Source organism: Mobula birostris, chromosome 13, assembly GCF_030028105.1.
Source record: "Mobula birostris isolate sMobBir1 chromosome 13, sMobBir1.hap1, whole genome shotgun sequence".
Classification (NCBI taxonomy): Eukaryota; Metazoa; Chordata; class Chondrichthyes; order Myliobatiformes; family Myliobatidae; genus Mobula; species Mobula birostris.
This window is the reverse complement of record NC_092382.1, coordinates 31,106,963-31,122,082: the sequence shown is the minus strand read 5'-3', so window position 1 is coordinate 31,122,082 and position 15,120 is coordinate 31,106,963. Positions and strand designations below refer to the sequence as shown.

Sequence of the window (15,120 nt, the reverse complement as noted above, 5' to 3'; positions counted from 1 at the left end):
TCAGAGCATTGAGTATAGGAGTTGGGATGTAATGTTGAAATTCTATAAGGCATTGCTAAAGCCAAATTTGGAGTATTGTATACAGTTCTGGTCACCGAATTACAGGAAAGATGTCAATAAAACTGGGAGAGTACAGCGGAGATTTACTAAAATGTTGCCTGGGTTTCATCTCCTAAGTTACAGAGAAAGGTTGAACAAGTTAGGTCTTCATTCTTTGGAGCGTAGAAGGTTGAGGGGGGACTTGATAGAGGTATTTGAAATTATGAGGGGGATAGATAGATTTAATGTGGATAGGCTTTTTCCATTGAGAGTAAGGGAGATTCAAACAAGAGGACACGAGTTGAGAGTTAAAGGGCAAAAGTTTAGGAGTAACATGAGGGGGAACTTCTTTACTCAGAGAGTGGTAGCTGTGTGGAACGAGCTTCCAGCAGAAGTGGTTGAGGCAGGTTCAATGTTTTCATTTAAAGTAAAATTGGACAGATATATGGACAGGAAAGGAATGGAGGGTTATGGGCTGAGTTCAGGTCGGTGGGACTAGGTGAGAGTAAGAGTTCGGCACGGACTAGAAGGGTTATACGGTTACCATCCACTTTTTAATTCAGATATAAAGTTCCATAAGGTGTGGGGACCTTTTCTTGAATATTTTCATAATTCTCACGTGGATTGACAAGTGTATGTTTTTTCTTCCCTTGATAGTCAGATCCTGCATTTCCAGCTTTCTTTGATTCTTTGATTAGTTAGCAGGCTGCTTTTTTTTATTAGTGATTTCTCTTTTTACTACAATATATAGATCTGGGGTGATAAAAGTTTATCTCAAATGTCCTTTTAAATACTTATATTATAATAGTCGGCTTGGAGTTGGATCGTGGGTGGGTTGGGTGCTTTCCTTTCTAATGTTTCATTTTTAATATGGGTGACTTACTCATTTATTAAGACATGTATTATTGTTATTTTTGTCTGTATTGCAATGATCCCTCTATTTACACTATTGATTTTTTTCTTCGACACTGTTTGTAGAAAACTAAAAAAAATTTTAAAAAACATGTTCTCACGGGTAGAAAGTCCAGAACAAGAGGGGGTGGAACAAGCAACAGACACAAAATGCTGGGGGAACTCAGCAGGCCAGGCAGCATCTATGGAAAAGAGTACTAATGCTGAGTTCCTCCAGCAATTTGTGTGTGTTGCTCGGATTTCCAGCATCTGCAGATTTTCTCTGGTTTGTGACTGGAGGCAGAACAAAGGTGATTTTCACAACAGCTGATGTAAAAGATTTTGTTCCCTTTCTCCGAGTTCCCGATCCTTGCATTTAGACAGCTGGAGCTCAGCTCTGTCTGAGAGACCCATCGGTTCCCATTCCCTCATCAGCCGGAAGCTCCCCGGGGCCCGTGTCCGGATGGTGGGGCTGAGAGAGAGGGAAGAGAGCAGGACTGTCCCGGGATTGCGGGTCACGGAGTCCGGAGTCACAGCAACTACCCGAAGTCGGTGTTGAAAACGCCGTCCGGTGAGACCCCCAACCCGGAGATCCCTTCTCACCTCAACCGATCATCCGGGGCCTTTTGTGCCCCGCGCGCTGGTGAGCTCGAGCTTGGTCGGTTTAACGGCTGGGCTACTAATCACGTGACCAGCCCCTCCCCCACCGCTGTCAACAGAGGAGTCACGCGCTGCGCTATTTCCATTGGTACGAAGCAGTGTCAATCACTGCTTCCAGCCAATAGCGAAGGCGGACGACCCGAGAGGGCGTTACCCCTGCTGACACCGTCTCCCGGACTTCCCGTCACGGCGGGACAACCGTCAAAGTAAATGTCCGCTTTCTGATTTATTTCCATTTCCCTCCGAGGGAAGTTGGGGCGTTTGTGAAGCGTCTCCTGCGGCCGGAGTCTGATGTGTCGCTGAGAGGTAGGAGGAGACCGCTCGGCCCGTCGGTTTGATGCCGGTTCCCCGGGGAGGGAGAGGATGAAGACGGTGAGAGAGGGGGCGGACAGGATGTTTGTCCCGGTGGGGACAGGAGGGGCTCATCTGTGGAAATGTCTGAGCCCACGGTGGTGGCGATTCACCACATTGGGGGGCAAACAGCGGCAGACTGTTGCCCTGCAAGCGGGGCCAATGGTCCGGGCAAAGTGACAATTATTTGTGTTTTGTTGAGACTGTACCGGGAATATGGTGTAAAATCCCGCTCCCCACACTAACACGGGTCACACAGACCAAAGAACAAACTGCCGGAGGAACTCAGTGGGTCGGGCAGCATCTGTGGAGGGAAATGGACCGTCAACATTTCGGGCCGAGACCCTCCCTCTGGACTGAGAGTGGACGGGAAATAGTCCGAGAAAAGAGGTGAGGGGTGGGGATGGGGCAAGAGCTGGGGAGTGAGAGGTGGATCCAGGTGAGGGGGAGGTGGGAAGGTGGAAATAGTGACGGGGTGGGAGGTGAGTGGTTGGGGCAACACGGGGCTGCAGAAGATGGAAATTAATTCCATAGAGGATTAACAAAGAGGTTAGAGAGTATTTGTTATAGGGAGTGCGATGAAGATTCACCAGACTGAGCCCTGGAGTGGTGGGGTCATCATATGAAGAAAGATCAAATGTGATAACCCTTTCATTTAGAGAATCGAGGACTGAGAGGTGAACACATTGAAATGCACAACATCATTACCGGTTGAACCAGGGATCCCAGTCTCTGAAAAAGGGGGTGGACTGTCCGGGACTGAGATGAGGGGAAATGTCTCCACTCCGAGGGTGGTGAATGTCTGTAAATCCCCACCACAGAGGCCGGTGAAGACTCAGTGATCGTCCTCACATAAAACAAAGGCCGACAGATGTGTGGAGACCAGAGGGATCGAAGAAATAATGATCGTGCAGAAACATGTGGCTGAGATGGGAGAGCAGCCATCATCTTGTTGATGGTTGGAGGGGCTGAATGGCCACCTCCTGCTGTTTCTCACTTGATGTTTCAGTGTTCCTGTCCAGTGAGGCTGGAGGAATGTGAATAGAAATGAGTGTTTACAAACATGGACGGATTTAAATGAAACCTGCACATTTCCGTTTTGGGTCTGAATTGTGTGTTGGACCAGGATGGGAATCGAGCCCGTGACTCTGTGACCTTGGGGTGGAGGGAAAGGGACAGGGAAGATATGGAGGGAAGAAGTAAAAATGTATCTGGTGTAAATATGGAATAATGTGGGAAATGCGGCAGATGGGTCGGGCAGCGTGTGAGGGGCGAGGAGCAGAGTCACCGGATCAGATGGGAGACCCTCCACCAGCACATGATCCCGTTTCCTGTTCACGTTTTCCCGCAGATCTGCAGCATCTGCCGGTCACTGCTGGAGTGTACGTGTAACTTCATCTTTCGCCCGTTCAGAAAAGGCAGTGAGATCCGGATCTATCACGTCCTCTCGTTGTGGGTGGACAATGATTTATTCTGGAATATTTTCAGCATGTTTCCATATAACCACATAACAATTACAGCATGGAAACAGGCCATCTCGGCCCTTCTAGTCCGTGCCAAATGCTTTCTCTCACCAAGTCCCAGACCTCAGACCATAACTACTGGGCCGAGGCCTGGGACTAGGCCTCATTCCACTGTTTTTACCTGCTGAAGAGCAGCCAATGTTTCTGGCTATATGACCCATTTATGTGAGAACTTAGCCTTTTGTATTTATCTGAGCTTTTCATAAGTTTAGTTATACTTTAGTACAGTTTAGTTCAGCTTCACTCCAGAATTTCCAAAGCAACAACCCATTCAGTCAAATAGTTCCACACAATTAAAATAGTTTACAGTATTACATTTTTAAATTTTTTGTTTTGTACTACTTATATAATTTAACTATTTAATATGTATATTCTTATTTTAAATCACAATGGTTAAAATCTATTGTTATGAATTAGGTTCTATTGCTGCCGCAGAGACAATGAATTCCATGACATCTGCCGGTGCTATTAAACCTGATTCTGATAATTGGTCTGGGAGACCCACCACCGGTCACCTGATCCCGGTTACCGCAGATCGTAATGCGAGATTGAAGCCTTTTCTATTTACTTGTGTTCCTCAGTTGTGTTAAGTTTCCCTCTGTGGTTCCAAAGCAGAAGCTCAGTCTATCTAATATTTCCACAAAATTAAAAGGGGGAATTTGTTTATTCTTATCACGTACTGAGCTACAGTGAAAATCTTGCCTGACCTACCATCCACACAGATCGATACATTACAACAGTACATTGAGCTGATATACGACAAAACAATAACTGTAACAAAGCATTATGGCTGCAAAGAAAGTGCAGTGCAGATAGACATATGGGGCAGGGTCACGTCGAGTTACATTGTGAGGTCGAGTCCATTTTATTGGACTGGAGACCATTAATTTGGCTTACAACTGCAGGCAGGAAGCTGTCCATGAGCCCGGTGGTAAGCACTTTAAGGCTTTTGTATCTCTTCCCCGATGGGGGATTGGGTTTGCAGCAATAATGTCCAAAGTTGTGGGCATCTTTGAGTACACGGCTTGCTTTCCCGAGGCAGGGGGAAGTGCAGGAAGAGTCCACAGAGGGGAGGCTTGTTTCTACGATGTTTCCAGATGAGACCAAAGTTCTCTGCAGTTCCTTGCAGTCATGGGCAGAGCTTTAGCCATACAAAGGTGTGAAATATTGACAAGAAGCTCAGAGACCTCGGCCTTCACCCTGCCTTGTGCAGCTGGATCCTGGACTTCCTGTCAGATGGCCGGCAGGTGGTAAGAGCGGGCTCCCTCACCTCTGTCTCTCTGACCCTCAGCACACACGCCCCACAGGGTTGTCTCCGTGGCCCCCTCCTTTACTCTCTGTGCACCCATGACTTGTGTCGCCACCCACAGCTCCAATCTGTTAATTAAATTTGCTGATGACACTCCATTGATTGGCCTAATCACAAATAATAACTTTCAATTGATCAAATGCTTCCTGACAAGGCTCGGTCCAAACAAACTTTTCACTCTTCTTCAGGAGAATAGTCAGAGGAAGAGCAAATTCAGCAAAGTTCTTCCAGAACTTACGATAATATCCAACCATTCCCAGAAACCTTCCAAGAGCCTTCTTACCAGTCTGTCACAAAATCTGTGGGTCATCTGTCTAAGAAAAATAACAAGATGGCTTGAGTCGCAAAAGTAGATTGAGGTGCTTTTATTTACAAAAATAGTGGAAAAACAAAATATATACAGCTTGCAATTGTCACCTGTCTGATTAACAGCCACCCTCAGACTAAACAGAAAAAAAAACGACCCAAGGCTTATAACTGCTAAGCCAATCCCCCTAGACTAACCAAAAGCTAATTAACTCAATTATCTTCCATTTCACACAATCTGAAACTCTACCACCAGTTCTCACAATAAACACATAGACTTCATCATAGGATTCACCATTTCCCAGTTAAATAACTTAAATAAACCCCAAAACTTTACCACAAGATGAGTAATTAGGTAACATAACCCTTGTCCCAGGTAAAGATGGTATCCTCCACCATCGGCACACCTGTGCAGGTTGCTGCTGCCTCTATATAAGACAGCTCTATGCAGCAGCTCTGTTTCAGACCCAGTGACTGTGGAGGAGAGAGACGTCAGATTATCATGACACTTCGTCAAAACACTTACTGGAAAGATGAATATGAATAAATTGACCTGAGATAATAAAACTGTGACATAGTGTGTTTCTTTTTTTCATACCTGTTACTGCTGGGGATGAGTGTAAAATTGTGACTGTTGATTTATTGTGACGCGTGCACTCACCACAATAACAAAGGGGAATAATGTGCGTGGATGACCCTTTGGGTGTTTTACCGAGTGTGCCATGAGACGTCTATAATCAGTGATGGGCCTTCGTCACACAGTCGGAACAGGAACTTCAGAAATGGCCTGGATTTTGCCTGCACAGGAGCCAACTTGCCTTGACCTACAACACAGCCAAGACAGATCACAGTGGCATGGCCAAATTCACTCTTAGCTGAGTCAACTGTAAGGTTGGCCCTGGAAAGCCTGTCAAACAGCTCTTCTACTACAGAGATATGCTCTTCCCAAGTGTCACTCCCTGTGACTAAGTCATCAATATAGGCATCTGTGTGTCCTAACTCTTGAATTACAGGAGCAGTCATTCTCTGGAATGTTCCTGGAGCATATTTCATTTCAAATGGCGAAACATTGTATTTATACAACCCAGAAGGTGTCACAAATGCAGAAATTTCTCTACCTCAGTCCGTCAATGGAACACACCAATACCCTTTCAACAGATCAATCTTTGTAAGAAATTACCTTTTCCAACCCTATCGATACAATCATCCACCCTAGGGATAGGATAGGCATCTGTTTTTGTTACTGCATTTACCTTCCTATAATCAGTGCAAAATCTAACACTACCATCAGGTTTGAGCACAATAACGCAGGGTGAGCTCCAATCTGATGTTGAAGGCCTAATAATACCACTTTCAGCATATATTCAATTTCTTGCTCAGCCAATTTACACTTTTCTACGTTCATGCAATATGGGTGTTGTTTAATCGGTTTGGCTTGACCAATATCTACGTCATGTACTGCGACCCTGGTTTGCTTGGGAACATTGGGAAATAAATCTTTAAACTTCAGAATTAATTCCTTCAGCTGTTGTTGTTGCTTTGGCTGCAGATGAGCCAACTTGTTGTCAATGTTTTCGAGAACAACAGTGTTCATTAGCCTAACTGGGACCATGTTTGGCTTGTGTAAAGTCTCAGACAAGTCAATTGTTTCATTCTCAGGGTTGCCAGATTGATATGTTTGACAACACTCACCGATGGTGCCTGCTTGTCAGAATAAGGCTTTATCATATTGATGTGTACCACCTGTGTTAGCTTACGTCGGTCGTGTGTTTTAATAACATAATTCACATCATTAATTTGCGAGACTATTTCATACGGTCCATTGAATTTCGCTTGAAGTGGATCCATCAACATTGGAGATAAGGCAAGCACATTATCCCCCACCTAGTATTTTCTTTTGTTTTAGTCCGCTTATCAAACCAACACTTCATTTTGTTTTGAGAAATCTTTAAGATTCGTCCGGCTAGACTACAGGCTTGGTGTAGTTTATTTTTGAAATTCAAAACATAGTCTAACAAGTTAACATATACCTCCCCATCAATCCACTGTTCCTTTAACAAGGTCAAAGGTCCCCTCACTCTATGACCAAATACAAGTTCAAATGGACAAAAGCCCAGTGACTCCTGTACCGACTCTTTTAAGCCTGATTTATACTAATGCATCAAGTGTACGCCGTACCCTCGCTGTACCCTACGCCGTAGGGTGACAGGCATCTCCTCAAAAAAGTAACTCACGCGTCGCGGTGACGCAGACCGCAACCACTGTGATTGGTCCGCTTGGTAGCATCGCATTTCCTCCTACACATTTCTGGTTGCTTTTCTCCGCCATGTCTGTACACTGATGCGAAATAAATGCTTGGAGACAATGAACCAAATCGTCCAATCTACCTGCCAACATCTGAAAATATTTGAAATGCATTTCCTTGTCCATGTCTCTCACGAAGAAGCTCAACAGTGTCAGAGAAACCCCACCACCAACTTGCATTTTGCTGGTGAAGTGCAGAGCGATGCAGACACAACTACGCATGCTCGCTATGGCGTAGGGCTACGCAAAAATTAAATCGGGCCTACGGTGTAGGATATGGCGTATCCCGAACGCACAAGTATAAATCAGCCTTTACGGTGAACAAAAGCAAATGTATTCCTTCAGATGCTGCCCGGCCTGCTGCGTTCACCAGCAACGTTGATGTGTGTTACTTGAATTTCCAGCATCTGCAGAATTCCTGTTGTATTCCTTCATCCCAGTCTTGTCCATTTTCAACACAGTACGTCTTAATCATTGTTTTGAGGGTAGAATGAAATCTTTCTAAAGCCTCTTGTGATTCCGGATGGTACATAGACGATGTAATTTGTTTAGCTCCCAGTTCATAAACTACCTGCTGGAATAATCCAGATGTAAAATTACTTCCTTGGTCAGACTGGATTTCTTTAGGCAAACCAAATAAAGTTAAAAAACTTGTTAGGAGCCTTTGCCACAGTTTTAGCTTTAATATTGCTTTAATATTTAGCTTTAATAAAATTTGAAAAAGGGTTCACCGAATGCAGGTATAGGCCGGAGTGGGGCCACTAGGGTGACCTGATTAGGTTTACCCACAACTTGACAACTGTGACAGGTTCTGCAAAAGGTCACAATATCCTTCCTCAAATTCGGCCAGTAAAATTCTTTCATAATCCTGTTTAGAGTTTTATTCATGCCAAAATGGCCACCTACGGGCATACTGTGGGCCGAAGTTAAAATTTCAGTCCTATAAACTTTAGGAACAATTGCCCATTCCTCACTCGCAGGTATAGCAGGTGGCCTCCACTTCCTCATTAACACTCCATCCTTGAGATAATACCCTACTGTCATTTTCTTAATCTCATCATCTGAGAAAGATGTTTCTTATAAAGCTTCAATCTCAGGGTCTCAGTTCTGTTCTTCTGTAAACTCCTTCCTAGACAGGGATAAATCTTTCTCATCAGACTTACTACCTGAATCCTGTTGAAACAATGAAGGCTGAAAGGTCCCTGACAAGTCATCATAACCCGAATCCCAATTTTGGCTATCATGGGTATCAGAATCATGCTGCACAGAACTGTCTGCATTGGCAGACTTTTTAGCCATACTTCGAGTTATTGCGATAAATGTTAAAATCCATCTGTGGGTCGTCAGTGGTTGGCTTAGTTGTCAACTGCACTGCAGGAACAACTTTACCATCTGCCAGGTCATTCCCTAACAGCAAAGTAACATCTTCCACTGGTAAACTGGAGCATAATCCAATCCTAACAGGTCCCGAAACCAACCCTGACTGTAAAGTTACCTTGTGCAATGGAACAGAAACAATGCTGCCCCCAATGCCTTTAATAAGATTTACCTCACCAGTGTCAGTCTCATCACCGAACTAATATAAGTGACTGAGAAGCCCCAGTATCTCGAAGAATTTTCACTGGTAGCGGGGTTGACCCTTCCATTACTAATACAAACCCATTTGACATAAAATGATCGAATCCCTTCTTAACTCAGTCAGACCTCTCAGTCCTTAACTGAGCCTCAACAGAATGTTCAGAACCCTGTGGGTTTATAGGTGCTTCAACATACTGATCACAGGCATGTGGGACTGCCTCCTTTTCCTTTTTCTTCTTCAGGACAGGACAATTAGCCACCATATGACCAGCTTTCTCACAATAGTAACAAGAGAGACCGGAATATTTCTCCTTCAACTGCTTCCCTTCATCCTTAGTCTCGTCACTAGTCCCAGCTTTAATTTCTGGTTTACCCTGGTTATCCCTGCTACTCTTTTGGAAGCTCTTATTCTGGGTGAACTTAACCTTATGAGTTAAAGCAAACTTATCTGCTAATCTAGCAGACTCCTGCAAAGTGGCAGCATCCTTTTCATTTAATTACATCTTTATGTCATCAGGGACGCACATTTTGAATTCTTCAATTAAAATCAACTCTTTCAAGCTGTTAAAATCATCATTTACATTTTTATATGTGCACCAGCGGTCAAAACACACAAACTTCTCATAAGCAAATTCCATATAAGTCCGGTTCACAGATTTCCTCAAACTTCTAAACTTTTGCCTGTATGCTTCTGGGACCAACTCGTAAGCTTTGAGCACAGCCTGTTTGACCATCTCATAATCAGCTGCTTCATCAACTGTCAAAGCAGAATAGGCTTGCTGAGCCTTCCCCTTAATTACACTTTGTAAGAGAATAGGCCAACCCTCTTTTGGCCATTTTGAACCCTGAGCAACCTTCTCAAAATGCTGAAAGTATTTATCAACCTCTGCCTCGTCAAATGGAGGTACCAATTTAACTTCCCGACTGGCCTCAAACTTATCACCAGAGTCTAACGCTAGACCCCTTTGCTGCAATCTCTCTATCTTTTCCAGCTTGAACAGCCACTGTCTTTCTGCTTCCTCCCTCTTTTTCTGCCTCTTCTCTCTGTTTTCCTGCCTCTCTAGCCTCAACCTGCCTCTGCCTTTCCACAGCCTCCATCTTGAATTTTTCTAACTTGTACAGGAGGCCAAGCTTACTAGGTTTACTTTCAGGAAACACCTCCAAATCCTCCACTTTAAACACACCCTCAGATACATAATGTTCAGCTATTATCCTCTGCATCTGTGACCTCCTCATTGTCAATTTCACCTTAGCAAGTTTTAACCACTTAGCAATACTCAACAACTCAATCCTTCTGGTATCCTTCAGTGCCTTAGAGGTTGGTGCTTCCAGACATCTATCAACATCTATTGCTGCTGATTTTCCATACACAAATAAATCAAAAGGGATTTCTCCAATGAAACCGATAACTGATCAATACGCCTCCAAATCTTTTCCTATATCGGATGCAGGCCCCAATTTTGTCCCCGTAACACTTTAGAAATGAGTCAGCAGCAATAGACTACACCTAGAGTCTGTTTTTGATGTTAAGTCCACTATCTTTATTAGTACTTACTAACAATATAGTAACTTAAGCAAGATAAACAAAAGTTAACAGTGTTATGTGTATATATGTGGGTAAATATAACTCCCAAACTATTGAGCTCAGGGGAAACCAGGCTTGGAGTCTTGAGATGGTGAACTATGAAAGTTCAGTTCAACCACAGAATAGTTGAGGAGAGAGAGATATTTGTAATCCAGGGTAAATGTCGAGAGAAGGCAATAACGTTGAATTCCACAGCATCCATGGTGGTAAAACGAGAGAACAGTCGCTGTAGATTTCATCCGTCGTTGTTCCAAATCCACATACAAATTATCACCAAAAGTGACTTGTCACAAGGGATATCGCCTTCAAGTGAATTTCCACACCACACCCAGGCAAGGGTTAACACATAAGTGGTCTTCACAGGATACCCCAAATCCGATCCACTCCTATGGATCAAATGAGGTGACAACCACACATCGAATGTTCGCTGAATTGATAATTAACCCACCTTTGTGGGCAGAGGAAAGTTCGAAACAGTGACCCTTGGCCACTAGTTCCCTTGTTTTGAACCTTCCATTTTTCCTCCTTCATCTCCGTCTGACTGAGTATCTGTGTTCTTGGTTAAAACTAAACAAGCTGTGAGCGATGCAAACAAGATGCAAGTCAGACTGATTTCCATTCTTAATCTCCCTCTCTCTCTCAAAATGACAGTCCACAGCAAACGAAATCTGGGGATTCATAACAATGGCCACTCCCCATTGTGAACTGACTGGTGTGCCAGTAGGTGGGATGACTGAGCGAATCCTTTCCCACATTCCGAGCTGGTGAACGGCTTCTCCCCGGTGTGAACTCGCTGATGACTCTGTAGGTTAGATGACTGAGTGAATCTCTTCCCACAGACTGAGCAGGTGAACGGCTTCTCCCCAGTGTGAACTCGCTGATGTTTCTGTAGGGTGGATGATTGGGTGAATCTTTTTCCACAGACTATGCAGGTGAATGGCTTCTCCCCAGTGTGAACTCGCTGATGATTCTGTAGGGTGGATGGGTGAGTGAATCTCTTCCCACAGATTGAGCAGGTGAACGGCCTCTCCCCAGTGTGAACTCGCTCATGGCTCTGCAGGGGGGACGACTGAGTGAATCTCTTCCCACAGACTGAGCAGGTGAACGGCTTCTCCCCAGTGTGACCTTGCTGGTGTGCCACTAGGTTGGATGACTCAGTGAATCTCTTCTCAGAGACTGAGCAGGTGAACAGCATCTCTCCAGTGTGAACTCGCTGGTGAGCCATTAGCTTAGATGAGCAAGTGAATCCCTTCCCACAGTCTGAGCAGGTGAACGGCCACTCCCCACTGTGAACTGACTGGTGTGCCAGCAGTCTGGATGACTGAGTGAATCCTTTCCCACATTCTAAGCAGGTGAATGGCTTCTCCCCAGTGTGAACTCGCTGATGACTCTGTAGGTGGGATGACTGAGTGAATCTCTTCCCACATTCTGAGCAGGTGAATGGCTTCTCCCCAGTGTGAACTCGCTCATGACTCTGTAGGGAAGATGAATTAGTGAATCCCTTCCCACAGACCGAGCAGGTGAACGGCTTCTCCCCAGTGTGAACTCGCTGATGAATCTGTAGGCTGCATAACTTAGTGAATCCCTTCCCACATTCTGAGCAGGTAAACGGCTTCTCCCCAGTGTGAACTCGCTGATGACTCTGAAGGTTGGATGACTGAGTAAATCCCTTCCCACATTCTGAGCAGGTGAACGGCTTCTCCCCAGTGTGAACTCGCTGATGACTCTGTAGGTTGGATGACTGAGTGAATCTCTTCCCACAGACTAAGCAGGTGAATGGCTTCTCCCCAGTGTGAACTCGCTGATGTCCCTGTAGGGTGGATGAATTAGTGAAACTCTTCCCACAGACTGAGCAGGTGAACGGCTTCTCCCCAGTGTGAACCCGCTGGTGAGCCATTAGGTCAGATGACCGAGTGAATCCTTCCCCACAAATTCAGCAGATGACCAGCCTCTGCCCAGTGTGAATTGCCTGGTTTGTCCACAGGTGGGATGACCGACTGAATCCCTTCTCACACACAGATCAGATGAATGGCCTTGTCCAGTGTGAACTTGCTGATGTACCTTCAATTGAGATAACCGACTGAATCCACTCCCACTGTCTGAGCAGGTGAATGGCCTTTCCCCTGTGTAAAATGACGGGCATGCCAGTCAGTCAGATGACCAAGTGAATCCCTCCCCAGAGTCTGAGCTGGAAGGGTGGTCGATTGAATCCCTTGCTCCACTTCTCAAACATCTGGACAGAGACAGCAAAACTGTGTTTGAGATCCTAGGAGCTAAATTCCATCTCGTTTTTAACCTGTAAAAAGATTTACAAAATCCATCACTGGATTAGGACAACATTTCAGATGAGATTACTTGAGTTTTCAAGGTTTGATCTGGCATCACACTGTTACAGTGAGGTTCAACCCAAGTTGGAGAGAGAAATCATCTTCTAACTGGGCACAGTGCTGGTATCTGGAATGACCATCAATTCCTTGATGCTCTTCCTGTCTCTATCAGAATGGGGCATTTCTGCCGTCTCCGATTTGCTCCTTGGCTCAGTTTGACTCTCTCCATTGCTGAGCAGCATGGATGCCTGGCCCCACAGTAACTGAAAGAGTATCAGGCAAGTTGTCTTTCTTGTCATGCATCTGGGATTTTCTTTTATGTATTATTAACTTAAAAGTGCCACAGTTTTAACGCTATATAAAAAATTCCTGCTGAGATGAATGGTTGGTCTGCACAGCTGTTAAAAGAACTTAGAGTGAATTTTTGTATTATTCCAGGTTCTTGTCACAGTCACAGAAAATTACAACACAGAAACAGGCCCTTTGGACCATCTGGTTTGTGCTGAACTATTTAATCTGCCCACTCCCATACCCCTACCATCCAGGTACCTATACAAACCTCTTAAATGTTGAAATTGAGCTCGCATGCACCACTTGTGCTGGCTGCTCATTCCACACCCGGATGACGGTCTGTGTGAAGAAGTTTCCCCTCATGTTCCCCTTAACGTTTCACCTTTTACCCATAACCCATGGTCTCTGGTTGTCGTTCCACCCCATCTCAGTGGTAAAAGCCAGCTTGCATTTACCCTATCTATACCCCTCATAATAGTGGTATACCTCCATCAAATCTCCCCTCAATCTTTTATGTTCCAAGGAATAAAGTCCTGACCTGTTCAATCTTTCCTAATAACCCAAGTCCTCCAGACCTGGCAACATCCTTGTGAATTTTCTCTGAACTCTTTCAACCTCTTTTACAACCTTCATGTAGGTAGGTGACCAAAACTGTACACAATACTCCAAATTAGGCCTCACCAATGTCTTCCACAAGTCAACATAACGTCTATCTATTGTTGTCAGTACTTTGGTTCATGAAGGCCAATGGGCCAAAGTCTTTCTTTCCGTCACATCCATGACACCATTTTCAATAGACAATAGGTGCAGGAGTAGGCCATTTGGCCCTTCAAGCCGGTACTGCCATTCACTGTGATCATGGCTGATCATCCACAATCAGTACCCCGTTCCTGCCTTCTCTCCATATCCCTTGACTCTGCTATCATTAAGAGATCTCTCTCTTTCTTGAAAGCATTCAGAGAATTGGCCTCCACTGCATTCCACAGATCCACAACTCTCTGGCTGAAAAAGTTTTTCCTCAACTCCATGCTAAATGACCTACCCCTTATTCTCAAATTGTGGCCTCTGGTTCTGGACTCCCCCAACATCAGTGAATTAAAGACTTGTATTCCCAGATCCCTTTCTTCTACAACACTCCTCAGTGCCCTACCAGTCACTGTGAAAGACCTACCTTGGTAGGTCCTACCAAAGTGCAACACCTCACACTTGTCTGCATTAAATTCCATTTTCCATTTCTCAAACCATTTTCCCAGCTGGTCCAGATCGCAACAGCAGCCATGATAGTCTTCCTCACTGTTCACTACACCACCAATCTTGGTGTCATCCGCAAATTTGCTGATCATCCAGATTACTGATATAGATGACAAACAATAACAGATCCAGCACTGATCCCTGTGGCACACCACTAGTCACAGGCCTCCGGTCAGAGCGGCAACCATATGCTACCACACACTGGCTTCTCCCAAAGACAGTGTCTCATCCAATTTACTAACTCATCTTGAATGCTGAGTGACTGAACCTTCTTGACCAACCTCCCATATGAGACTTTGTCCAGTGCCTTGCTCAAGTCCATGTGGATAACATCCACTGCCTTGCCTGATAACTTCCTCGAGAGACTCTACAAGATTGGTTAGACATGACCTACCATGCTCAAAGCCCTGATGTCTATCCTTAATCAGTCCACACCTATCCAAATACTTACAGCATATCTCCAGTTCCTGCACACACGTTCCAATAACTTTCCCACTACTGATGTCAAGCTCACCAATGTACAATTTCTTAGTTTATTTTTAGAGCCTTTCTTGAACAGCGGAACAACATTGGCTGTCCTCCAATCCTCCAGTACCTCACCTGTCTCTAAAGATCATTTAAATATCTGTCCTTGTGCCCCGACAATTTCTGCACTTGTCTGCCGCAGAGTCCCAGGGAACAACTTGTCAGGCCCTGGGTATTTAT

At 44.8% G+C, this 15,120-nt stretch overlaps 1 protein-coding gene and 1 pseudogene across 1 annotated transcript in view; one reads left to right on the top strand and one right to left on the bottom strand.

Moving 5' to 3' along the window:
* The window catches only part of LOC140208715 (uncharacterized), a 112,949-nt gene that overhangs the window by 18,816 nt on the left and 79,013 nt on the right, over positions 1-15,120 (bottom strand). The window contains exon 3 of the mRNA XM_072277595.1: positions 11,265-12,381. Coding sequence (XP_072133696.1) covers positions 11,265-12,381 — 1,117 coding nt within the window. The remainder of the gene's footprint in view (positions 1-11,264; positions 12,382-15,120) is intronic.
* The window catches only part of LOC140208705 (uncharacterized), a 72,960-nt pseudogene that overhangs the window by 49,739 nt on the left and 8,101 nt on the right, over positions 1-15,120 (top strand).